Source organism: Myiozetetes cayanensis, unplaced genomic scaffold (assembly GCF_022539395.1).
Source record: "Myiozetetes cayanensis isolate MyiCay16 unplaced genomic scaffold, myiCay2020 scf7, whole genome shotgun sequence".
Taxonomy (NCBI): Eukaryota; Metazoa; Chordata; class Aves; order Passeriformes; family Tyrannidae; genus Myiozetetes; species Myiozetetes cayanensis.
Window position 1 is genome coordinate 48,911,923 of NW_026087964.1, and position 27,839 is coordinate 48,939,761.

A 27,839-nucleotide genomic window follows, 5' to 3' on the forward strand; every position below is an offset into this window, starting at 1 on the left:
TTTTGCTTGAAAGTATGGCAATCACTTTTGTGTGAATTCCTCTCTAATACAAAAAGGATTTCCTCCAGACACAGTTCATATATGTTCATAAGATCTTACTCCATATTCCACACGAAAATAAATTGCCAGGATTTTTGGTGTGTGCTGGGATTTGCAGAACTGTGTAGTTTGCTTTGCCATCAATTGGTATTGGGTTTTGCAGTGTGGTTGACTAGGCTACCAGCAGTCCTCTAAGTCAGTGTTTCTCAGCCTGTGGCACCTGCCAATGAGTCTGAAAGACTGGTAGGGAGTTGTGAAGACGTAGGGTAAAGCAATATTGGTAGGCAACACATTTTCTTCACACTGAGAGAGTGAGATGTGGTTGAGGTTAATGATGGTGAGTACTTACATTGACCAAGGAGCTCCCAGCTGTCTGTCTTCCTAGAGGCAGCAGAGTTTGCTTGGGCAAGGGAGTGAACGTCTCCACAAGAATGACAGCCTGTTCTCACCCCATCTTCCTCAAAAAAACACTGAGATTATGCTGGGGACTGTGCATGTCAGACGGACGGACAAAAAAAGATAAACCACATGAGGCACATATCTTTAGAAATGTCTGAGGAAAGACTGTAAGCCATCTACATATGGTTTAGGTACTCACAGCAAACTCTTCTGTCATTAGACAGGGTTACAAACATGTAAGCAAAGTTTCTAGAAATCCCACCATGCAGGCTGAACCACACTTTATAAATATTGTTGTATTAAGTTTGGAGGGTTCTTTTGTCTTTTCTTCTGGTGTCTATATAAGGGGTAACAGCCTATTTTTCAATTCCCTGGAGAATTCCTCTTGAATGTATGTTCTGTGTGCAGAATCCATTAGCCAAACCAGACTTTGCACCAGCAGCAGTCTCAGAGCACACAACTAACAGAATTACCATCAATAAAATGACTATGGAATTCCTTAAGCTTGTGAACACTTGCTTTCCTGCAAGAGGTACATGGTAGTTCATAAGAGTACTAGCAGGAGATTCTGGATACAAAGAACATTTGTGTCAGCAGCAGATACAATGAAAGGAATCATTCTTTGGTTTAATGTTCACCTTTAGCACTAATTCTATTGGGATGAAATGTGGAAGAACATAAATACTGTACGTGGGGAAAACAGTATCTCTATTTGCAGACCAGCTGAATTAAAAACTGCAAGGAGTTGAGTGGTCCAAATGAAAAGTGTTATCATGAGAGGTGAAAACCATACCAAGTGAGTTTCCAGAAACATACCTCCCACAGTGATCTGCAGCAATGTCTGTGTAGTTGCAGGGCCAATCTGCTAATGAGCACACAATCTTCAGTAGCTATAAAAGCTACTATAACACTTCAGCAGCTATGAAAGGAGTTAGCTCACCAAGTGGTTTCTGCTGAAGTTCTCAGGAAACCAGTAGCAGACAAAGTATGGAAGACTTTCCATGTTTTTGCAGGGTTTAGGCAACCCCACACAAATATAAGTTCTATTTGCTGTTATTTTCCAGTTGATATTTCTCAGCGCCAATCACCTTCACCTTGTTCATCTTGTACTAATACTTCATAGAAGACAGGAAAAAAAAAGGGCAGCTCAGCTTCTAGTTCTGCCACCAGCTGCGTCTATTTATCAGTGCTTCCAAAGGAATCCACTAGATGCAGTGATCTAAAAATGTCTTTCTCCTCCTATCATAAGCCCAAGACTGACACAAGTTTCTTAATTATGCCACTCATCAGCAGAGAGTAAGCATGACACCAGTCCAATATCCAAGAAAACTCCATTAGCTTTGTCCTTGCAGCTTTCTACAGCACTGCAAGATGTAAGGGATCTTCAGAGATTATAATTTTTTTCTGTAACTTGTGCAAAAAGTACCACATAAATGATCTCGTGTTCTCAAAAATTTATGTATGGTTACATTTGGATGTCTCTAAAAATCTATTGGTCAAAATTGCTGGTTGAAAGCAAGGCACAGCTGAATGGAAAACTGAAAAACTCCCTTATGTTTGAGCAGAGAGCTGTCCTGCAATGTAACATCCCTGTGCAAAACAGTGTTGTTAAATCTGGACTAGGTCTAAGCCTGATCCTGTTCCAAGACACTAAACATCTCTTAGTACTTTTCCACAGTGCAGAGTTTTATGATGATTTGGAGAAGGATAAATGATTAATGCTGAAGCTGTGGTAAAGAATAAACAGATCTTACTCATACATTACGGAATTGTTGATGTGTGTACTAATTCTGGGAAAACCAGCTAGGAGTATAAACAAGGTATTGAATGTAGACTTGCCTCTTTATCCTAAGACCACTATCACTGGTAATCTTAATTCTCTTGTAAACATTAAGGACACATGGTACTCCTAGGGCAGACAAATGTCCTTAATAGGGCAACAAAAGGTCTGGACCTATGCCAGAATGGGGTAAGACTACACAGTGACTCCTTTGCACTCTTTGAACTCCCATTTTTTAAAAAAAAACAAACCAAACCAAACCAAAACAAAAAAACTCTACCATGCACAAAAATCTGGTTAAAAATCTGGCTAAATGGATAAAGTTACAGCACTACCTTCCATCACATACTCAAACGCAGCCCAGCTACCATATTGCAAGCTGCATCACTGTGAGAATGATATTTTTGCGGAGAAAGATGGAAAGCATATGTGGAGTAAATTTAAGTGAAAAATAAATTCCTTTTGGAGGAAAAAAAAACAAAAAGGAGAAATGGCTAGAGATGTTCTGTACTCCTGGAGGGATTCTGACAATCCCTGAAATGTTAGAGGTGTGGGGAAGAACAAGAATCATGAAATCTTTTCTTGGCTTGTAACTGTGAATCTTGTCCTAGTTATGATCATATTGTTTATTTGATCCTTCTAAGAAACAGGATCTTGCTGCTTATATACTATGTCCTATTACTTTTACAGTGTTCCATCCCCTGCAGTCCTCCCACATGTTCATCCTTGTAAACTGTGATCAGTTCTTCAATTTTCCTCTAAAGTAACCAAATCTTCCTTATTTGCTAAAAAATGAAAAGATAAAAAAGTCAGCCAGCATCCTCCAAAATGCTACCCTTTCTCAGTTCCAATTTATGCCTTCCTCTTCCAGGACACGTTTGAGAACATGGAAAGCAGGCAGAAAGAATCCAAGGTCTCCAATAATTAATGAACTTACTCCCACTCCCTGTGAGTATTGAGACTGTCTGGTAATAGTCTGTCTTGTCCCCCTCCCATGTCTACTCTCTTCCACTCTATGGTTTTTATCTTCGTCACTTGATCATTAAAACTTGCTTTTCAAAGGGATCATTAACTGAGCCAGCATTGCTGCTACTTGGAACAATTCAACTCCAGAGAAATCAATGAGTCTCCAGGCAAGTCTGTTGTGGTCTAACCTTGTCAAAATCAAGTTCTGCCCTTTTTTTACCTCCTGTGGTCTGGAGAAGGAGGAGCTTTTAGGGAATGTTAATCTTGCAGATAGCATGATTGCTGGTCCTACTTTGTTTGGACCAAGAAAACAGAGTTTACCGTATCCTGTTTTTCAGTGGTAAGGTATTGTTCTACATTTCAGAACTGGTTTTAATAATCTCAAGACTAAATAATGACTAATGTTAGTTAGAAGGGAAAGTATCACTTTTCATCTTAGAGTTCATGTTATTCAGAGGAAGCAAAAGTCTTGACCATTATCAAGCCAGTATTGTAATCTAAATCTTATCAGACTCTTGAGGAGAGTGTGAGTAGTTCTAGTTCTGAATAAAAAAAAGGAAAAAAAAAGATAAAAGATAAAAAAACCTGCTACATTTTAAAGATAATAATGTAGAATATTAAGTTTTTATTAATAGATTAGCATCAACTAATTTATGTATGCACATAGAATGAAATGAACTAAGAAACTCCATTCAAGATACTTTAATCATCCTTGAACACAGAACAACTGAGACATCTAATAACATAAAGCATTGTTGGGCCACAGCCACAGGTCCATTTATTTGATATTACCTTTCAAAACGTTACTCATAAGAGAAACAATGAATAAAAATGTAGGTCTTGAATTGAAGTGGTAATAAATTAGACAGCTGCAGATAACCTTCAATGCTCCCTAGCCAAAATAAGTCTCTCACTATTATCTTCACAGTAGAGTCCTATAGGTGAAAGGGCACAAGGTTTTTTCACAGAGGTAACTTATTCCCAAGGGGCCTGAGACAGTTTCTGTAAATCTCTACAGAACTTCATTTGAAATAAGAGCAGATGTAGAATAACTACATCTTCTTGGGACAAAACTTAAACTTCTTTTCAGTGTGTGTTACAAGGAATGCACGTTATCCTGGTTAGACTTCAGAAGCAAGGGAAGCCTTCTCTTTATTTTTCAAGTTTTGCTTGATGTTGTCTGTGTTGCACATGAGGAAATGCACAGCTGAATTCCTAATAATGTCTTCAGATGAAAAAAACCTGTCAATTTAAACTACTGTGGTAACACCAATCACACAAGTTACTTTCTAGCATTGAATAACAGGAGCTTTAAGAAGCTAAGGGTCATACTTAAAACAGGATCACGTGTTGTCATTGTGGGTGATTTTTATTTTCATAAACTTTTCATCTTCAGCCTTGAGACTGAGCATATTTGTTATATTTTTCAGCCTCTATACAGATAGATGAAACAGAGTATTTCTATGAAAACAAACTAATTATTACTAAACAGTCAAGAATGTTGTTAATTATGTGATTTAAACAAATCACGCTGTTTGTGAAACATAAAGGTCTTTCATAAGATGATAATGATAACTGCAAGTATTATAACTGGCTTTTGAAAAGAACATTAGAATAACCATTTTGGAAGTGATACAGTTTCTCTTCTACAGCTTGACACAGAACTTCTCTAGTCCTTCATCTCTGAGTTCATAAGCATTAAATGCATACACAGCTTGGAGCACTGCACAAAACAGAATAAATACATCTCCTCATTCGAATCAATAAAGCTACTTCAGCTAACAAATACTTCATTCTTGTTGGAGCAATTAAAATCTATATAATGTTTGCTTTGATTACTGTATTGGGATAGCTTTCCCCTGTACATTTGAGCTCTAATTGCCCTGCCACCAAGAGGCCAGGAGAAAAAAAGACTGAAAACACACAACCAGGCTTCCATTACAGGCATTACAACAGATTTCCTCCTACTGTCACACACTGGTCAGAAAATTTTAGGTTCTCCTTATGAAAGATTCTTTCTGTTGGTTAAAAAAAAAAAGATTATTCAGTTACACACTGTCAGGAGTAAATGCAGTAGAGCAGCTAGTGGGGAGAGTTGCACTTCAAATGCACTGTGTAATGGAGCAGTTTGTCAAGATTCAAAATGAAAAGGGGAAAAACCCCAAACATACAAATTGAGGCTCATTGTTTTTGTTGTAGTTGGTTTTCCTCACAAAGTAGATACAAATGGGAAGGATGGGGCCATTGCCATGTACTCAAACTCTCACAGTTTGCTTAATATGATATATTTTCACAAAATAGTTCATGTATGAAACTACAAATATATTGAACTATAAAGAAAATATGTAACAATTAAAATTATGCAATTTTTTTTTATCTAGAAGACAGATGAATGTTACAGGTCTGCGTGTAAGTTTGATGTTATTGTAGAGCACCAAAATACTACATTAACAGTTAATTTTGTCAGGAAATGTATTTCTACATAGAACCTACATCTTCTTAAACATATTTTGCCAGAGAGTTTTCTTATTCTTCTTCATTGTTTCTTTCTGCATGCTACCAGTCTCCTCTTTTAAAAAGTGGTTTAATAAATGCTGTAATTATAATTCTTTCTAATGTCACTTTCTGCAAAGTGTATCAGGGAAGAGAATCCATAAAATAATGCCCAGAGTAAGAGCAACCCAGTATACACACCTACAGAGAAAATTTGAAACAAAGATCCCAAAAGCAACCATGTTGTTATCTCATGGTACCTAAGGCAGGGAGAAAACACAAAGGCAGAGGTGGGCAGTGAGGTAGTATTCGGACATTGGAAAAAGAATTTTTGTGACACTGGTAAAGAAATTTGGAGGCATCATACCCTAAACTGGACAATTAAAAAATTAGTGCTTGGCAAACAAAACATATAATCAAATTCAGTGGAATCTGATGATCCTGGGGCAGAGACTGACACCTGTAAGTCACATTATTATTCAACTTCAAGGTAGGTATGTAGTTACAATGCTACAAAAATAAATAGTGAGGGGAGAGGGAGAGAGGAATACGATTCTGTTGTGCAACAGACTGAAATATATCAAGTTATTCAAGTCCTTCACCTCAGCTGAAGGTGGGGACCGAGGAAATCTGGTATAGGATGATGCAGCTATCAGGGACAGGCCTAAAAGAGGTTTGTACTGAGATAAAATGCTTAGATAATGAGAAGCCATGGGACTCTGACATGTTCCTAAAACATTCATGACTCATCGATCTATTGCAGAGACTGAGAGCTGCGCAGCCGGAGCCGGAGCCGATGTATCACATCTCCCTCTGCTGGGAGGCACCGCAATCGCTCAGCCGCCCGTCGCCACCAGGGCTGCCTCCAGAAACAGGGAGGGCAACGCTCGCCTCAGGTCCCAACAAATATGAGCTGACAGTAGGTCTCACCTTTTGTATTTTTGCAGTGAGTTTCCAGGTAGATAGAGATTAAAATGATCACAGGGGTTTTTTTGTTTTGTTTGTTTGTTTATTTTGGTTTTGGTGGGGTTTTTTGTTTTGGTTTGGGTATTTTTGTTGTTGTTGTTTGTTGTTTTTTTGTTACAGAATATTTGTAGATGGGAAATGTTTTCATATGGTATCATTCAATTGGAGTAAGGAAAATAGTTTGAATACTGAACTTCAAATGCTCGTGATGAATTGTGCATGAATGAGCTACAGCTCAAGAACTGTTCAGAGAAAATATTCGCCAAACAAATGGGAAGAGAGAATAAATAAATAAGGAATTTGTGATCTGTTTACAGACAATTCACATGAAAGAAAAAGCTCTTTGGCTGCATTATTTGGCTGTAGCTGGAGGACACAGATTTCAAAAATGGGCAAGGAGCCTAAGTCCTGTTGTCATTCAAAAATATGATGCCCCTGACTACTGAAAGTGAGACTTAAACAATTTTGAATTTTTAACCTTTCTTCCCTAGGTGACCAAGTTTTGAGCTCCAACTGTAGCATCCTCTTGCAGAAATTACAACAGGATGTTATGCACAATACCTAGAATGCATACAGAGACAGAATATGGCCCTACCTTTAGTATAACTCCTTTAGTTCAAGAAGGTCCTCTTCAGATATTATGAAAATCCAAGGTGTTCTAAAGAATGGTGAGGACAACAGAGTTGTTAATTGTTAAATTGTTAATTTATTAAACAAATGAGAGCTGTGCACCTCAAATGGTATGAGGAGCAGGACATCATATGGTCTTCCAGGTAACTCAAGCACAGTTGTGGAGTGATGGTTGCTATGAGGTGAAACCCTGTTAAAATGGGTGTTATTAACATATATGCTGACCCATGGACTTGCTAATATAATGTCAAGACAGAAAATTTAGCACGTAACTGTAATTCATAAGTAAGAGAGGAAATTTGGAAGATCTGGTTCCATAAATAAGCAGACAAAGTAGTGATTTTGGAAGCTGAAACACAATCAGTTGTTTTATTAGATTTCAGTGGGTATGAAAGAAATTTTCCTCGGACCACAGTTCCACCACAAATAGTCATTCCTAGTGTGAAAAAAGTGCTCAGAAGTTTTTACTTGAAATGAGGTTGTGTTGCTCTTGAAATGTAAGATATCAAAAGGGTAGTTTCATTCGCTGATACCCAGTATAACACACAGCAACCACAGAGGAAGTAATTGCCTATCTAAACTGCAAGAGAAAAATGCAGTACTTGATGGATTGTGGTAGGTATGTCAGTGAAGTGAGAGGTTTGTCACACACCTGCTTTTTGGATTGCACAGTGCTGGGCTCTGCCATAAAATAAAGGCAGCATGGTAGAGCCTGAGGTAATGGCACAGCCAAAAGCAGATGTGCATGCCACGTGCCACTGCAAACAGCTAGTGAAGGAGTGTGCAAAATACAGCCCTCGCTCAAATACACCGTGCTGATTTAGGTGCACCTCAGTAGCCGAGAGCATCTTGACTATCATAATCACCTGATGTGTAACCTGAATATGCATCCCTTGTTGATGTTTGTGTACCTAATGAGTCTTCGGATTGGTTGGACAGAGGTGACAGTACGTGCCAAGGAACACAGCACTCAGTGAGAGGATGGGTTGACGAATCTTACTCTCAATTATCAGTGCACAGGAAAGATTCTTTTCCTTGTTCAAACCAGCCTTGCTGAAGTCCCACTTAGCACAGGGGACCTTGGTACCTCTGCTGCAAAGTCATCAATCAAATTTTGCAACTCTTTGCAGTGAGTATCAGGGCAGTTCAACTAATTGGAACCACTTTGATCCTATTTAACTGGTTTGAATGGGTTGGAACCACTCTGATCCTATTTTAAGTGGCTTAGTCTGGTCTGAACTGGTTTAAAATGCTTTGAACTAGTCAGAATCCTTTTGAATCAGCTTAAACCAGTTGGAAACAGTTTGAGCCAGTTTGAACTGTCTGGAACCAGGTTCTACCATTTTTATCTGACTGGATCTGGTTTAATACAGTATACTGTAGAGGAATGCATTAAGAAACTGTTATATTCCTTTGAGCCAAAGTTACTCCTGAAAACTCTCTATAATCAATTGCCATTTAAACCACTGTTTTGGAAGGAAATATGTTCTGGAATAACAATGAAGATTGTGGCTCTTTGGTATCATGACATTAGAACACCCAGACCTCCACATTTTCTAGTTCATCTCTCCACAAAGCATAGAACACCGACACCTAATTCTCTCAGACATGGCAGATGTCCATGTAGCTTTTTACTGTTTTCTTTCCTTTCAGATTATATCTATACTAGATGAATAATGGGATGATTCAAAAAGTTTGATGCAGATCTTACCTGGGTCCAAGCATTAGAAAATATATTTTACCCTCTGGAATTGTTTTTTAATATCAGTCCTTTACTGAAATATACTACCTCATTAGTGGGGATCAGCCTCTTCTCCCAGGCAACTAGCAACAGGATGAGAGGACATAGCCTCTAGCTGGACCAAGGGAGGTTCAGGTTGGACATTAGGAGGAATTTCATCATGGAAAGGGTTCTTAAACATTGGAATGGACTACCCAGCGAGGTGGTGGAGTCACTATCCTTGGAGGTGTTTAAGAAATGACTGGATGTGGCACTCAGTACCATGGTCTAGTGGAAAAGGTGGTGATCAGTCAAGGGTTCGACTCGATGATATCAGGAGTCTTTTCCGACCTAATTGATTCTTTGATTCTTTGTTTTAGTACCTGCTGCAATGTGGTCCGGAGCTGTGCCACCATAACACAAGTAAATATAAATTTCCCTTGAGTTCTGTAATTACATTAAGGTTTGTATAAATCATTATAAATGTAGAGGATCTTAAGAAAACATGTAGAGAAAAACCTGGTATCTATACCACCATTCACAATACTAATTATGAAAGCTGATAGGATTTTTCAAATCCAATATACCTTCTAATTGATGGTTTTGCAACTCCAGATGCTTGGGCAATAAAATTCACTGAAATCAAATTCACCACTACACAAGTTTCATAGGAACTTTTTAAATGTCACCCTAGATTTTATAGGCATTTACTGTGGGTGTGTAATTTGGATTTGTGATTTCTTGAACTTACCTGGAAACTTAGTGAAGGCTGTTAGGCTACTAAAGCCACTTTCCAATGCAAACTCTTTCACACCTGATATTTCTGTCCAAGTACAAAAATTTGAGATTAATATTTGCTTCAGATGAGTTTATAAAAGGTATGCAGTGATTTTTAAGGACCTTAAAACTGACAAAAAGATACACTTACCTTATATGTACTTTTAAGTCACAGGCTTTTCTAACAGTTGGGAAATACCTTCCCAACTATCAGGTTCTATCAGGGAAAAAACAACAAACAACCAAAACCAACCAATCAACTACTTTTGGAATAAATCCAGGCAATTTGCACTTTCTAATCCCAAATCCCTGATTTATCTCAGTCCTTTAACTCTGGTGTCAAATGTCAAATTTATTAAGCTGGGATAATAATTCTGTTTATCTCATAAGGAGAAAAAAAAAAAAGCCCTTGGAGAGACTTGCTTCTGAATAGGCAAAATCCATTGCAGTGGCATTAGGGCTGGCCCAGTCACAAGTGTTGTTTGTCAGAGTATATGGGATCACTGAGAAAGCTCAGTGATGCAGACACGTGGAGCATCCCTGGATGCCCTTTCTTACACATAATGGAGCATAGAAAGAGTTGAAAGAATGTTTTCCAGAGAAGACCCCTGTCTAGTTATTTGTTGCTGTTGGCTTGAACCATCTTCTCCAGGTCAAGATATATCCATTTCCAGTAGAAAAGTGATTAATGAACATCTCAGGCTGGAGTACCTTTGTTCCTCCGTTGTCCACCACACCTTGGGTATTGGAGAAAAGACTTCCTTTCTTCCCATCTGAGAGCTTGTGGTCCCTGTGCCATCACTTCTGCCACAGCTGTGAAGCAGCAATGCTCCCCCTTGCACCTACTCCACAGCAGAGAGGCTGACAGGTTGGCAGCCACCAGGGATCCCTGGGCAGGGCTGCAGGGACATCATCTTGAAATTGGGATGGACTTATTTAATGAGGTCACTGAGCTACTAACTAGAAACTAAGCCTGTAACTATAGGTATTACTCCTGGGAAGCTCCAAAACATCAAAAATAAATTAACTCCGATTAATGGAGAAGCAAGCCCTCCCTCTCTCATCCCTTGTGGCAATAGATGTGCCCGTCAGCTGGTGTTGCAATGAATACATCTTCCACGTGTGACATCTTTCAGGGGCCTCTCTTCTTGCCTCTGAAAAGTTTCCCCTAGCATAGGGGAAAGAAGTACCCCAAAAAAGAGAGATGCTCCCAGCTTACAGAGTTATGGCAAAACTGGCAAATAGATATGATACATGGGGAACTGTTCTGATGACTACTAACCTGAGCCTTAAGGCTAGGGAGCATGGAGTCAGGGATTGCTGTAGGGAGTGCCTGCAATCAAAAAACCTCTTGTTCAGGACTCACATTCCCCTTTGAACATGGTTACAAGTTGTGAGTTTCCTTTTCGCCACTTACGGACCCTCAGGACTTAACTCATGGATTTTGGTGGAGCCTTAATATTTCGTAAACTGTGCTGTATTGTTCAAAGCTGATGGGACTCACCCCTTTAAAGGATGTAGTACAGCCAGGAGATGGAGAGGTGGAGTGCTCCACCTCTAGAGTACAGCTGGAGAGTATAGCTAACAGTTACTGGGCAGATCAGCCTGTTGGGCTTGAAACACAGCCTACTTGGGGCACCTTCCAGGTATGCCCAGGCATGCTACCCAGAACAATAACTGACCTTTTTTTTTTGCTCTGTGCCTGCACACACATACAAAAACTTAAATTAACTTTGCTTTCCTATCACACTGCAGCTGTGTGTAAGCTGCTGTGTAGGAGAAAAAAATGCTGTCCCCCAGACCCTGAGATGGGAACAGTCTGGGTAATCCCCTGGGAAGGGCATTAAAGTCGGGGGGCAGGTGGGACAGAACCTCCCTGGAGGCAGGCAGCTCCTGTAGCTCCCAGGAAACCCTCCTGCGGCATCAGCAAGACTGTTTTCCTGTGTGGAAGGGGCGGGGGAGGGGTCGCAAAGCCAGAGCGACTGGGAAGATCCCAGCCGTGCCTCCGAGGAAAAGAGCGCTCCTTATCTCGCACGCAGCCCTGCTCTGGGGGAACTTCTGGGCTGGAGAAGGTGACATGGAATACCATGGTGTGTGGAGGGCTGTGGAGCAACGTTGACACACCTGGTGTGCGAGGTGCTGGATCTGGTAATGGCTGCAGACAGCCTGCCTTGGCTCTGCAAAGGGAAGGACAACTTAAAAAAAGAAAAACCCATCGAAAACCCCCAAAACAAACGTAAAAGCCCCTACAAAACCCTAAACCATTAAAATAGAAAAACCCAACCAAAACCCAAGCCCTAGAAAGCAACAGTAAAACCAAATCGAGCCCTGGTTGAACAGCAAACCTGAGGTGTAGGCACTGCTATCCCACTGAGTGAGATTTGGTGAGTACGCGGTGAAGACAGAGGCTAGGAGACAGCTTTTTAGGGGTGGAAGGGTAAGGTCTGGCAGGGACCGACCCCATCCTTAAGAGAGAGGCCCTGGAGGGCAAACGGCGAGACGTTCCCCAGGGATGGTGGGTTCTCCGACAGCTCACCTGGTGCTCTCCCTCTCTCCCCCTGCCCTCTACCCTGCTGCTTGTGGGAGAAGACGGGTGACGCCCGACCAGTATAGAGCTCCCCCACCCTGCATTTTATGGCTCCCTAAAGATGTCCCGGTCCTCCCGAGCCCTGTAGGTGCGGGGGGGGGGGAAGAGGGAGGGTGTCAGGCCCACGGGAACAGTGTGGCGGAGAGGGAGCCAGTATAGAGGGGTCCGGCCGGCCGTCTGCTCCCGGCTGTACAGTCGGGGTGGGCTGGGGCGGGGGGTGCGAGCGTGTGTTGGGGCGTGTGCGGGCGCCCACGTGTGTGCACCAGCATCTGCGCGCCCGTGTGCCCGCGGGGTGCGCGCAGGGGGCGCGGGCGGGGGAGGCGAAAGGGGGCCGGTTCTGCGGCGGGTGGCTCCCAGCCTCCCCCGCCCCCTTCCCTCTGGGTCCGCTCCTCGCTCTAGCTCGCATTTTATCGCAGGCGGCCGGCGCAGCCCCCTCTCCCCAGCCCCGGCCCCGGCCCCGGCCCCCGCCCACCCCGGGGTGGAGGCAGCAGCGCCGAGCCGCCCGCGGGAAGAAAGCAGTGCTCCGCCGGCTCGCGCGCCCCTCCGCGGGGCCATGCAGAGCCTATTGCCCCGGTACGAGCGCAGCCCCTCGCCCCGCCGCCCCCCGCGCCCCCTGAGCACCCGCAGAGCTCCGCGCCGCTCCGCGCCCGGCGGTGGGACGGGGCCGGCACAGGCGGCACAGGAAAGCTCCGCGGCTCTCAGCGCGACTGCCCCGCTGCCCCGGCCATGGGGAAGGGGCTGGAGGGAACAGCGGCCCGCTGCGGGCTGGGACTGGGATACCTGCTGCAGACGGTGGTGCTCCCCGCCCTGGCCGTCCTGGGGGCCAGCCGCCCCGGCTCCGCGGCGCAAGGTAAGGCGATGGATGGATGGATGGATAAGGGTCGGGGCATCTTCCGCGTGTGGGCTAGATATGCGAATTCATCCCGTGATTTCTCCCCCCCTCCCCTTCCCCCGTGTTTGTATGTGCAAACAGTGCATTCCCCCGCATGCACGACCCTCGCCGGGGTCCGACCGCACTGGTCGAGTCGGGTCCGCGGGTGCTGAAGCCTGGCCGCGACAGGCGTTTTTCCCTGCACTCTGTCCTCAAGTGGGGCACGGGGAGCTGAGGGGGAAGTTTGGGCTGAAGGAGCCCCGCCAACAGCGCTCCGGGGCGGGAGAGCGGCGCCGGTGCGCCCCGGAGGGCTGGCAAGGTGCGTGGGAAAGGCAGGTGCGAGGCGGGTGTCCCTCCGCAGGGGCGCAGCCGTACCCGGGGGCTCTGCATCCGATGGTCATTCTTGAACGCCCCCCTCGCCCCCCACTCCCTCCTTCTTCCTGCCTAAAACATGATATACCCGAAGGGAGTTACCGTCTTTCTATGTTTATGTTTTGGGATTTTGTTTCCCTTCCCGTGTCGGGGATTCTGGAGTACATCTAGATCTGCTTTCCCTGTGGCCCGTGTTTAAATTCCTCTTTCCAAGTGACAATGTCCTGATTCTCAGTGCGTGTTTAGCGATGTTTGAGAGCATCACAAAGAACCTTGTCTCAGTGTGGCACCCACCCGGCAGACAGCCACAGCAGGAGGCTTTTTCTCCTGTGAGCTGATGCTGGACAAACTTTCTCGGTGCTTTTCTTCTTTCTTCCCAGGAGTTAGACTTATTGTGGAAATGTGTTGCTTTTGTGGAGGACGAGAGAGAGAAAGGTTGTTGCTGCATGTGGGCAGAGCTGCACAGATCAAGGATGTGCGGGTTTGCTGAAGCACGTGGAAATCTCAGTTATATGGCTAACAAGAGAAAAGCAATTTTAGAGGCTGTTTTGTTTGGTTTTTTGGTTTTGTTTTTTTTGTCCATGTATGTAACCAAGAAGTAATAATACACACCAGAGTTTTGATTTGGACTTGTTACTGTAATGCAAATGTAAGAATGCTTGGTTTTTCCCCACATTATTTCTGTGGAGAGGCACTTGTGAAAACTGCACAGATCTGGCTCTGTGCTCTCACCTAGCCATTACAAAGTGCACTCTCCTGTGTGGCCTTTGTGACAGGAGAGTAGTGCTGGTTGCTCTGTCTCTCAGTGCCCCTGGCAGGCTTTTGGGAGCTGTAGACTTGCTTCTGGTGGGCTGGATGCGCTGAAAATCATGTCTGTACATGCAACGGTGTTAATCCATTTCCTGCAGATGCTTACTCCATCCTCAGACTCACATCCCCTTGCTCATACCAGGCATTTGTCTCATAGGAAGATCAGAAATCTGATCATGAAAAGGGGGTAACAGAGAACGAAAGTACAAAAAAGTCCTATGCATTGTGCCACGTTTCATCTGTGTCTTACACACTGTCTTCTTTCCCTGGTTAGTTTCGTATTCAAGATAGGACAGGTTTGATGTTTTGTATTTAAAGGTTTTAATAGTACCATATGCATGTAGACCTAGATGTCAGTACATATCAGTCAGTGTAGATGGGGGGTGTTGAAGAACATCCTTTCAGATAGTTGGACCTGGAGTGGAAAGGAGCCTGCCTGCTCTGCTGAGCAGGATATGGGAGGTTGCATGACAGATGGCCTGAGTGGAGAAGAGAGGACCCCCTGCGTTCGGCTGTTTCAGAGCGCTCATCTCAGTGCCACAGGGCATACCTCACGCTCTCGGGTGGTTTCTCCTTTCCACACTTATAAACACAATGCTGTGTGACAGAAATGCCATGAGGGATAAGGAGCCAGGCCCCTTTTGCCTGCACTGCAGAGGGTGTCTTGTGTGTGGGACCTGTCACAGGACACAGGTGTTGTCACCTACCCAGAAGGGGACAGAGAGCTCTTCGGCAACACTTCCCAGTGTGCAGCGTGGGATAAACTTCCACAACACAGTGGAAAATCCAGGGAATGTTGTAGGGATATAGCTATTTGTCTTGGGCTTGTTTTTCTGTGTTTATTTTTATTTCCCATTTGCTGGGACCAGGCACAGAATTTGGGTGCAGACCTGGTTTTGGCATTTTTCCCAGAGCTGAGGAGATTTCTGACTGGTGTGTGCAGTGGGGATCTATATGTATGTATGTATGTGTATGTGGTGCTTCAGCGAGGCAATGAATCAACAGTTTAACTATGCCCTCTTCAGGAAGTTTCCTCATCATATAGCACTGGGCAAAGTTTTCCCTCTATTTTATGTGTATATTTCAAAACCATATATATTTAATCTCCATTCCCCAACTATCTTTATCTTTTGAAGCAGGTTAAGAAAGCTATGAGTGTTGCTGAGACTTCTGCTTTCATGCTTTCCTTTTCATTGCCTCGTGGAAAATAAATTTATTAACGGAGTAGTTGGTGGACCAACCCCCCACACGCCCTGGCAGATTCATATCACTGCGTCTCTGAGTGAGCTTCTCAGCAGACCTAAATACACTTTTTGTTTTATTAGTATTTCTTATCTTTTTATCTGAAGCTGTGTAAGTATTTTTCCGCTGTTATCAGGAGAGAACAGGAAATGGCCACAGTGATAGAGACAGCCCTTAATTCTCAAAGTGGCAAGAATGAGCCCAGAGTGATTATCAAGCCAGAATCAACTCTGATCTGGCATTTCACTGCATTCACTATGGCTCTATGATATAAGCTACATCAGAATGAGAATTTAAATGTCTCAGACTGCATTTTCAGTGCCATCTCCGTAAAAGCAACTTTTCCTTTGGCTCTTCAATCAGCAGAGACTGGGTTTCAGCTGTTGTGCTTTCCTACCCCACCCCACTTCCCACCTCTCAAAGTGTTACCCACTTACACTGTGGCTCTCACCTTTTTGGTGTGTAGGTGGGACGAAAGGGAGAGTCAGGCTATCTATCTGTAGTGACAAGCATGGTTCAGACAGCTTTTTGGGTTAATAACAGTGGTGTAAAAGATGGATAGAAAAGCTAAAGGGACTACGTATTAATGAGGTTGTGTTTCATTTGTTCCTTTACAATAAAAGAGTGCATTTTTTTATGCTTAACCCCTCAAACCTAATTAAATCAAAGTGACAATTTAAAAAGAAAACTGTAAAAGAGCCATATGTGCAGATATTTTTCTTGCCCCATCATAGTCTGTATTAGCAACAGCAGCAGTTTGAAAATGCTTAGTGCGGAAAAAGTGAAATATAACATGTGAATGTACTAACCTTTTGGGGATGCATTTCCTAATTAAATACCTAAACACGTCTTGTTGAAGAAAGGGGGGGAAAGGACTTAATTATCTTGATGCATCAGTAGACCTCTTGTATTTGATCGTATGGGTGTAATAGTATTTGTATTAATAAAGCAAGAGCCAAGTAGTATTTTGTTGTGAATGAAGAAGGCCCTTTGGAACATTAATCTGTTTTAAAGCAATGTATTGTGGCAGATTTCAATGATGTTGACAAGCTTGAGCTGGATGTGGCAGTCTGCACGGATCCTGAGTAACATTTCAGTATGGCAGTACTCGTTGCTGAAAGTGAAGCAGGCACCAGGTTTGCTTTGCTGACTGAGGTGCAATTTAAGCAGGATTAAAATTAAGTGGATGGATCTGTCCGTAGAGGAGGGATTCCTCCCTCGGAACACGGGAGTCAGAATCTGGGCTGTTCTTCCTCTGGCTCCAGGCTCTAGCAGCTGGTTGCAATAGTTGTGGAAAAAGTATATACATCATATCCTTCTGATGGCTCTTCAGCATTACTGTCAGTGTCATCTATTCCTTTGTGCAGTAAGAATGCCAGATATTTCCACAGTTGTGCATGTTTGCACTTAAGCGTTTTACATGGATCAGTCGCTACACAACTTTATTTTTCTTCGGTAACGGTCTCAAACCCCAGTTATTCACTGTATTTTGGGGCTAGCTTTGTGTGTGACATCCAAATTCAGAAACAGGAAACAGCATTAACCAAATGAAAAATATTTTCCTAATTTAATTTTCCAAATACAGTACATCTGAAAACAGGAATACAACTCTGTGCCAAGGCCACGCAAATCACTTCCATAGCTGGTCTGTGCAGCAAGAGAGGAGAAAATGTGGATTATATTTATTAGATATTTCCAGGTAAATATCTTTATTTTTATGCAAATTGAAGAGAGTTCTTTTGAGACACAGTCTGCTTAGTTCAGTTGAATAAAATGCAAAGCAACATCAGTTCCTATGGAAGGTGAGAGAAGCCCAGGCTGAGTGGGACAACAGTTTAGTATTTCTGTACAATATACAAACAGAGTTTTGTGTATAAGTAAAATACTAGGAGAGTTATACTTTGAAAAGTGAAGCTACGTTTATGTCATGCTACCAGCTAAACAATTTTGTTTGGAGTAACCCGTTTTATAGTGTGTGGCTATATTTGTTGATTTCTGGTTCTTTCTGGATTTTACATCATCAGACTTTTGAGGAATCAGTTCTGGTTACTTTTTCCACTAAAAGGCACAAAAATTACTTCTGCAGCTGATCAGAAAAATATTTTTGAATTGCTGTTGCACAGGAGAATTCCTGGGTAGATTTGCATTGCTCAAAGTAGTGAGCAGTTTGCTGCGATTTAGTCAAAGAGTATTTGACTCAATGTGAATCTCAAATGCTCAGATTGTTGGTTTGTCACTGAAAACACGCTACTGGAGGCTATCTTTGAAAAAAAACTTAATGTAATCATGGATGTTCTGCCTATGCAATATATTTCATGTAACTATCTGCACGTCCCTATAGGAAAAAGTGGTATTCCCTTTCCTTCTTTCCTCCCTGTAGGGTGGGGAGAGGGCTGTGCTAGTTTGTGGAGTGCACATCTTGTTAGCCACCCAGTGGAGGTATTCAAGTCTAGCAGGCAGCGATCTTGGCATCAGTGCCAATAAAGCAGTAATTACACCGTCTGTCATTTTCATGAGCCATCTTCACATTTGGCTTGGAGGTATAAAACAGCTTTTAAAGTATAAGTCAAGAATTAAAAGCCAGGAGTAAGAGACAAGCAGTGGTTTTCCAGTTGGCTATAACCTCCATCAGCACAGCGTCAAAATAATGTTGTGCAGAGGCACAGCTCAGTGCCGACTGCTTCCAAGGGCTAAAGGAATGGTGGTGGTTTAAGTGATTTATTGTGTGTGCTCGGTAGAGTCCAGTCTCGTGAGCAGGCGCCCCTGGATCTTTCCATCATAACATTATCCAATAGGCAGTCTGAAGGAAATGTTATTAAGTCTTCTGGGAGGCAAACTGTATTCAAAGAAACACTTAATTTGCATCATTTGCAAGCAAGCATTTGAAATTATGCTAAAAGGGAAGTGGTTATAAAGAACCTTACACAGAACAAATAGGAGCAACAAAATTCCCCTTAATATTGGACATACTTTATTCCAGTGTGTTTACTTTAATGGGGTCATCTGCAGGTACTCCAGCCACAAACTCCGCTGCTGTGATGGGGAGCTGATTTATTGAGTATTGTTGTTGGTTTTGTGATAGGTTTGCTTAAACGTTTTGCAGAGCATTCATTGTGGTTATTGTATTTAGATTTATCTCCCTAGGGTGAGGATGTAGCATAAAACTGACTGTGTGCACACAGACTAGAGAAGGTAAAAGAAAGCCCCAAACTGTAGTTTTGTTCCAGTTGTTTTCCTTGAGGTTGGGTCTGCTTGTACAAACAACACTGACAAGGAGCAAAAGCTACCAGAGGTTTTCCCAGCTTTCAGTAACCTCAGAGATGCTTGTGTATAGCTTTCCCCCTAGGTAGTCATCACCAGAACAGCTTCCTGTTTGCTTTTATGACTCCATCCCAAATCACATATACGTTAAGCAGGAAACATGGGATTTCCTCCCAATTCATCAAACGCCAGGATTTGGGGAGTCCCTTTATAGCCTGGTGCATTATCTAAAAGTTTGAGCTGGTGAAGAAAGAGCTTCATGCAAAAACAGTTTCACTTAGAAATATCCTTTTTATCAACATGGAAAATTTAGGGGAAAAAACAGGAGACAGAAAAAAATTACTTTTTGCTTGTTTGCTAGGGGAGGTTGGAAAAAAAGCAAGAAACCTTAATCAAAACCAGAAAAGATTCAGTTATTTTAGTGAAAACGTCAATAAAGCCCTGAATATTTACCTTACTGACCAAACTCTTTGTATTTATGCTCTCTGAAAATCTGTTATGATGTTCAGTGAAAATGAAATTTACATTTTTCCATGTATTTCAACCAGCCTAGTGAAAAACCTCACTGTTAAACTTGATTTACAGTCCTGGTTAAGCACTGCTTAGGGCATATATTCACAGCACTTTCTAGGTCTCGCTCTCTTCCCTTTGTTTTTTGGAAATCACTATGATTTTACAGTCATGCAAATTGAGATTGAGACCCAGATTCTCAGTGGTCCCAGACATTATCCTTAATTCCACCAGGCAACGTCAGTCAGTGCTGGGTTTAGGTGAGTACCTTTGCTGTTCCCCAAATGCAGGCAGTGCTGCTGTAGCTTGCATGACAGTCCAATAGTCCCATCAAGACAGGGACATCTGTGTCAGGATGTGATGCTGCAGTGCATCAGCACCTCCTCAGGTTCTCACTTTCCTTTGTTATGAGTCCTACACAGGCAGGACAGGAGAGGTACCCAAAGAGCTGAGCATGCTCATCTCAGTTGGTAACACCTCACACAGGGGACATCTGCAGTTATGTTCTTAGGATAGCTTTGCTTCATGTTTGCATTGCTGAAGACAGTGGGAAGTTCTTATTTGTCGCATTGCATTAGCTGTTTAATCTCTAATCCATCTTGCTGGATTTGGAGGTTTGCTCTGTTTATCACTGTTTGGTGGAAATATCCAAGGGCAATTGCCTACGTTTGCAGAGCAAATGTGTAAGGAAGCCAAAATACAAACCTTCTGAGTACCCAAGACTGGTGCTCCAGTTCATTCTCCTTCTTGTCTGATAGTCCCAAAGAGGGATACTACAGAGGGAATGCTATGTTGAAGGCTCTCAGATGCCTTCCCAATGTTGTATTTGTTGAGTTTCACTGATGATTTCTTTATATCTGCTGGTATCTAGAAATATGTATAAAAGGATATCATGGTTTAGGAATGATACTCCCCAATTTAGTGCTCCCACTGAGACCCTCCAAACCAAACACCCCACTCCCTCCTCCCCTTCTCCCTCCCCCTGTGGTGGGAGGGGGAGGAGAATTGGAGACACAAAAGGTAAAGATCAAGGCTGAGGTAAGAACAAATTACTGGAAACAACGAGATAAGAAAATGAACAGTAACAGCAACAATACTAATGACAGAGAGTACAAGAAAGAGGTAAAGGATTCACACAGAACCTCATCCCTGACAATAGCAACACCTGACTGCTCCCTCTTCCATGCTAGGCTGACCTGGAAGATAGCCCTTCCCTGGTCCCTGGAAAATGATGTGAGTTGATATATAATAACCTCCAGGTCCTAGCCGTGCCCCCTCATGGGTACTGCAAAAATTAATCCTGTTCTGACTGGAACCAGGACAAAGGAAAAGTGCAAAAGTATATGCTGTTCCTCAGGAACAGGGATGCTCCCTAGAAGCTCTGACTTTCTGGTGGCTGGCAGTTTGGAAGGATTTGCTTAGCCCAGGGAAGGATTTGCTCTACCCAGTGAAATCCCACAGTGTTATCTCAAATTTGGAAGGAGGAAGAGCAGATCCAGTGCATGACTGGAGCACTTGTGTAAATGAAATACCTTGGGTTGTTTTGTTTCGTTTGGGTTTAAGCTGCAACTCAGGACTATGTTATTCAACTGTACTTCATCTGTCTGAATGAACGACTTGGGCTATAAAGGACCCCCTTGCCTTACCAGTCATAAAAGCTATGAGGTTGCCTAGGCAATTAAATCAGTATCTTTTTTCTCTCGTTGTGGTAACATTATCAACAATAATGCTAAAGGAGCTCATATAGATTTTACTGGCCTGGCAACAGCTGAGCATTTTCTTGTTAGGTAGCTCCTGCCGATCCCTTTTTAGTTATTTTCCAGAAGTAAAGTAGCTTTATTTCTTAGTCTCATACTGAGTGAGAGGTTGAAATGTTAATCTCTGTGGATTAGCAGTGTATCCTTTGAGAAAAAGGAAAGCTTGCGTTTTTCTTGGTCTCCTGAGTGCTTGATGCAATTGTTTGAGAAATCTTGAATTTCATCAGCAAGATACAAGGAAATGTGCAAGTAAGCCTTGGACGATCTGTCAAATGAGTTTGACTCTATTGCAGCTGTTTTGGAAACTTCTTTGAACCGAGAGTTGTTTCCCAGGTGTTTCTTTGCTTGATTTTAGTGCATTTCATGTGAGACAGTGAAAAGTGATCACCACAGGATTATTAGTAATTCAGAGCTTCTTGGAGAGCTATACTCCAGCCATAAATTTGCTAAAATAATGGCTGGAACGTGAATTGCTGCACTTTTATGATATGGTGTATTTATTTATTGTTTAAATACATCGCTTGTCTTATCCAGTCCCAACATATGTGTTTATACTGGAAAATTTACATAGTGAGTGAAAATAATAATATGCTCTCACCGAATGAGGTTAGTTGCAGTTCAGTCATACTGAAATTGAGGAGTAAGAAATGGGACAGAACAGCAAGCAAGACTAATTCTGTTCTTATGTGCAGTGGATTTACCTACACTGACTGAAGCATGAGTAATTATCAAGTGTTATTCAAGTACAGATATGCACAATGTCTTAGTCTGAATTAATTTTCTCTTTCAATAGCGTATCCCCATGTTTTGCCAGCTGCTCATGGAGTTAGCACAGATGTATTCCCTCTCACCTTTCCCTACAACATCAACAACTTCATGTGTCTGCCTCATTACTCTGCAGCTCTACACATACAAAAGATGAGTGGTTGTGACTAGCAGTGAATAGCTGGAGCTAACAGGATAACAGTGAGGTGTCCAGACTGAAATTTTGGGTTGTCTGCATTCAGAGAAGACTATAGAGAAATCTCTGCTGCTTGAACCTTTATTAAAATGATAAAATTCAGTGGTACTTTCAACTAGGAGAAAAAGTTTCCCCTGTTAAACGTGTCCACTTTATTTCTGAAAATAAGAGTTGATTGTGGAAACTAGAAATGTCTGGTTAAGGAATGGAGTGGTTATTATGTGGGGAAGACTGCCCTTCTGTGAGTGCCGTTCACAGAAAATCTTGCTGAATTGTCTCATGAAATACTAGTATTCCTCGCTCTAAGCTTTTTGGCCCCGAAGCTGCACTAGTTTTTGGCAAGTCATCATCCCCATTACAAATTCTTTTCATGCAGAAGTTGCAAACATAGCTTTAGGGACTTCCTTTCTGCTTCCTCACCAGTTTCTGAAGGTGAGAGTAACTTTTTTGGTCCCTTGCTCAAAGAAAATGCAGAAATCTTCTTACGCAGCAGATTTCTGATGGCAAGAATACGAGTCCTGGTTTTCCTTCTCTTCCTCATGTAAAATAACTGTGCTGTAGCAAATAAAAAGTTCCTAATTTCTCGGTTCCTAAGTAACTAGAAAGTTTGTAGCTAGAAAGTTCAGTACTGGGATGTGTCAGTTTTGCTTTCAGTTTCCTTTTGCTTTCTGTTTTTTCTAACGCCTAGCGCTTATACCAAGGATAGACATGTGCTGTATAAGGCCAGGTTATGACCACCAACAAATATAGTTCCATTAATTTCAAAGCCAGAACATGTCAGGTGATCTGATTCTGTGTTAAAAATATGTTGACACAGTAGATTGAGACTAGGATGGGCAGACTCTGGTCTCATCTTATTCGCTAGCAAGTTTTTTTGTGGGGTTGTTTGAGGTTTTGGGTTTTTTTTAAGCTAAATAATTTAATTAACTTTCCATTTCCCTTATGTATAGCAATGTGACTCTTCTTTGTAGAGAGAGTAACACAGTGCCTCACTTGAAAACAGGTTGGGGAGATTCTTTCAGGTAGATGTTTTTTTCTCTTGGGTTTTGTCATGATATCTGAGATAAGAACACTGAAAGCCAAATGTTGCCAACTGAAGGCAGATATCCATGTAAATATCTATTACACACAAATGTGTGGCGATTTCCTGTCTTAGCATTCAGTGGTTTTTGAACTAAAGACCTCTGCTACTAAAAGCTTGTGTTAGAAGTGCAACATGGTAGCTGATAACAAAAGTGGTTATTATCCTGGTTTGGGCAGTAGAATGAGAAGTGCCATATGCCTTTCATGAGCACTGGAAAGAGTGAAACTGTTTAGCTGCTAACTTTTGTCCTTTGCTTGTCCTGAACTATTTCTGTGTGGATCTTTTTCTTCCCCCCCTCCCCTAAATGTTATATATTAGTTCTTTGTAGAAAACATGGCTATTAGATAAAACCTTCCAAATCTTAAAAAGAAATAAAAAAGGCCTAATTTACTTACTTACTTTATAAACATTTCTATCATTTTTGTGGTCTCAAGAGGAAAGTTTTAAATTTGCATTTATAAGAAACATTTGCAACAAAAACTGAATTAAAATGACAAAGTGACATTGTGTGGACTATTAATCTGCTTTGTTTTACTTGGTTTCATTGCCAAGATCCTTTCTCTTAGGGAAATCGATTGATGGCAGTATCTTGATCAAATTTACTTTCTGTCTGATTATTTTCACTGGATTGCTTGGGATTTACTCATTGGAGCAAGACGAGGAAAACTTGGTCTTTTTGTCTTTGAAGTTTTGTATCCACTAGTACCAATGCAAAACACATTTCAGTCTCGGAGGCCAGGCTGAGGTTAAGTTGGTTTTAAAGATAACAGTAGATTCCAGTGTCCTTGCATTTGTTTTGTATTTGGTGACAGTCACTAAATCAGAGGAAGGAATGTTCAAACAACACACTTGAGGAAAAGTGATTTTTATAGAAAGGGCCCATTCCTGCTAATAGCCAGTAACTGCACACAACCCCACTGACATTAAAAGTCCATTAGCTAAGCCCAGTTTAAACACCAGCTGATGCTATGTCAGCTAAATGTATATTGGAATTTTTCATGTAACACAGCAATAGCACTTCTGTATTTTTTCTAAAACTATGTACATTAAGGAAAGCAAATGTTATCTGATAGTAGTAAGATGAAGAGTTCACATTAAAGCAGGGAGAATTGTAATCAAACCGAAGTCACCATCTGGTTGCATTAATAAGAAACAAAAATGGTTACAAGTAAAGCAGGGAGTGTCAGGTTTCTGAATTAAAGCTAGATTAACAAATCTAGTGTACAGACTTCTGTAATACAGGATAAGCACAGAGCTGCTTATCTGCTTGTTTTTTTATCATTAAATATATTATGACCTTGTTTAAGAAAAGTTTATACTGAAGTCAGTGAGACACTTTCTCATGTGGAGCACTAGGTTGGCATGGAAGAAGGTTGTTTCCTGGCTGTTTAGGAAATATGTATCGTTATAGCAGTGTGAAAACCTTTAAACGTGTCAAGATAGTCTTTGTGTGCCTATGGTCTGAAATTTTAGTAAACCAGCAGTGCAGCAAACATCATCTATCCATCTCTTTGCATCAAAAAGAAGGTAAAAAAATATGGTGAAAAAGTGATACGTGCTTGGCAAAGAGAAGTGTTGCAGCTGTCAAATTTACTATTCATCCCCAAAAGCAGACAGCAGACTGAGGTCCTAGCACCGTGATCTTGGGACCCACAGAAGCACAGTTTAGCACCCAGTTTGGCAGAGGGTCTAATCCAGAGAAGTCACTTGGAAGTTTGCTTTTAAAATAGATCTTGTGCTATAAAGCCATTGTGGAGAAAGTCAAAGGGTCTTAGTAAGTTAATGTGAAAGCTGGAAACAGAAGGTTAATTAGTCACTTACTGACATGCTCACAAGTATGGTGAAGTATTACTGTAACCTCCTCAGCCTCGATAGCTGTGCTATTTTCTGTCCATTAGCGAAACCTTGTACAAGTACTGACAGGAGTGGAGTTTAAGTGCCTGATGCGGGGAGACGTACCCACTGCAAAAATCCTGTGAACATGTCTGAGGGCTCCCTTAAACTCTTACCACGCTGTGTTAGTAGTACAAAACTCTCAAATGTGTCATGAGGCTGAACCTGAATTTTTTTTTCTGACATCAGTAGCGTGCCCAGAGCAGATTGTGTGTTTTTAACCACAGGGTTTAAGGAGAGTCATTCAATTGCATTTTCCCCCTTCTGGAACATAACATATAAACATATTACTGAACTAAAGCCTGGTTTTAATTACAAGCAGTAACTTTTTCATGTTGACAGATTTTCACATGGAAAGCTTTATTGAAAATGAGAGGAGACCTTTTTGCCATCGTTAGTTCTTGTTGCTTAGTGCTTTTATCAAGTACAGTAAAATACAGTTTATAATTATTTCCAAGCTTATATGGACATGTTTAATATAATTACTAAACAAAATCCTGTTTACTGACATATTGCTTGTGAAACCAGCCTGAATAATCCAGTCTCTGGCACACATAAATCAGGCAGTAATAACAGCTGTAAATATTTCATAATATACTTAGAGTGCTTTGATTTTAGTACTGAATCCACTTTTGGGTTTTAAGGATAAAACACAGGTCAAAAATTAGTTTTACCATATGTTGTTTCTTAATCTCTTGCACTGTTTTGCCTGAAAGTTATTGAAAAAAATCATTATTGTATTTTATTATAAAAAAGCAAATATATACATGTTCATAAGCTGGGAAAATTATATAATTGAATTATGCTGGAGCTAATGAAATGATGCCATTCACACTGGCATGGGACAATCGCTTCAATACAGCCAGGACTATTTTTCATTGCAAAAGGCATTGTGGTGGCCATACTCTTTGTCTTTTTCAAAGTTTTACTATTTTTATCTGTGTGGATGTCTGTAGATTGTATACTAAGCCTGAAAGACATGCATAAGACACTAAGAAACAGCTGGTTATGCAGCTGATTCAGGTTGCCAAAGGGATAGGAAACCAAAGGTGACCGTGAGCCAGGTTTGTAGTGGAGTGCTGGGGGACCTATGATACTGTCTGATGTGCTGGGTCCCCTCTTTCTGGGAAGGCTTTGAGCCTGCATTTAAATAGAAGGAAGAAAAGGTGACCAATTGTCTGTCTACTGCAGAATATTTGAGGTTGCATAAGGCTATTAAATCATCTTTGAGAGTTTGAACTGCCTGTGTAGTTAGTCCAGTTAAGAAGAGGGCCTTGGAGGTTCAAGAAAAGGTTTATGATCAACCCTCAAGTCATTTTCCCCTGCCCCAAACAAAGACCTTAAAAAGCAGTTGTGCAAAAGACGTTTCACAACTTTTGTTTACTTGGGAATGTTTTTAAACCTCTACAATAAAGTAAGAAATAAAATAACCACAGTACTATTTTGAAAAGCAAATTTGAAAAATATTCACTTTGGGAATTTTTTTTTACCCTTGTTCTGCACTTGGATTTCCTCACTCAAGTTGACATAAATTTTCAAATGTTTTGGCTGTTGCACTCTCTGAAGAAATCATTAGTCTCCAAAACTGTGCCAGGCTCCTTCATGAATTCTTTCTCCTCTGAGCCATGAACCTCTCAAGCTTAGGACCCCACCCCCAAAATAAAAAGCATGACTAACAGTTGTTATGAGGTAGGTGATAACAGTGGGATATGTTGCAGGAGAAGATTTTTATTTTCCCTGCCTCCTTGAAGGGTTAAAAAAAAACCCTGTGGATGTGTTCAGCAACCCAAGGTGCATGTTTGTGCAGAGGGAGCTCCTTGGCCTTGCTTTTAGATTGTCAGTATTTTAAATACATCAATGTATTTTGATCAGTATCATAGTACATGGGGATACTTGTGATCAGCATCAAGTGTCCCTCTCGGCATCCTACGGGCACCTACGGATTCATGGCTATGATTTGCAAAGGTGTTACTATAAAATATGTAGCAGGTCACTCTAGAGAGATCACAGGAGTTCCTGAGTGCAGTACTTTCATTTTGGAAAGCTGAAGTCCCAATTCTTAGTTTTCCGTGGTATGAGAACTTGCACTGAAGTGTGAGTCATTGCTTGAGAACACTGAAGGGCATGAACAATATTCAATTGCTTTGTTATGTGTGTGCACACAAACAGTCTGTATGTGCATCCAGACACTGTCATTGGGAAGTTATTAGTATATATAATTAACTAACCACAAGGAATTTCTTGACTGAAATAGCTTATATAAGCCTTCCCTTTCCTTCCCACAAACCCAGCTCAAAGGATCATTCATGCAAGACTCTTACCAAGGAAATGTCTTACTAGTCATGAATTATTATTTGGGAAGATACACTTACCTTACCTGCAAGGGTACAGAGCTTTACCTGGAAATAGCTGTACCTTCAAAAGTTAGTTCTTCTGACTTGTGCTCTGTGTTGTTTATAAATGCTGTGTCATTTCATATTAGGTGATGTGACCTTTAGATTTCAGCTGCTGCCTTTACTTAATTGGCAGCATGAGTCCTCCTGTAGGAGCCTGGTGTGGTGTAACCCAGCAGGTAGCTAACACCACACAGCTGCTGGCTCGCTCCACCCTCACACAGTGGGATGGGGGAGAGAACTGAGGGGGGGAGGGGGATAAAAAGTAAAATTCATGGATTGAGATAAAGACGGTTTAATAGGACAGAAAAGAAAGGGAAAATAATTG

The 27,839-nt window shown here is 41.7% G+C and overlaps 1 protein-coding gene and 1 long non-coding RNA gene across 3 annotated transcripts in view; one reads left to right on the forward strand and one right to left on the reverse strand.

The window, feature by feature from the left end:
- Positions 1–3,853: 3,853 nt before the first annotated feature.
- On the reverse strand, positions 3,854–13,243 carry LOC126652095 (uncharacterized). Its single transcript, XR_007631870.1, has 5 exons — positions 13,138–13,243; positions 11,895–11,947; positions 9,745–9,816; positions 7,239–7,301; positions 3,854–5,202 (listed from the first exon to the last, which is right to left on the reverse strand). It is a non-coding gene; the product is annotated as an uncharacterized LOC126652095 (long non-coding RNA).
- The window catches only part of UNC5C (unc-5 netrin receptor C), a 257,370-nt gene continuing 242,281 nt past the window's right edge, over positions 12,751–27,839 (forward strand). The window contains exon 1 of one of the 2 annotated variants that reach the window (XM_050338645.1): positions 12,751–13,207. In XM_050338645.1, coding sequence (XP_050194602.1) covers positions 13,084–13,207 — 124 coding nt within the window. In that variant the 5' untranslated portion in view covers positions 12,751–13,083. The remainder of the gene's footprint in view (positions 13,208–27,839) is intronic. The other variant, XM_050338646.1, reaches the window with a different exon arrangement.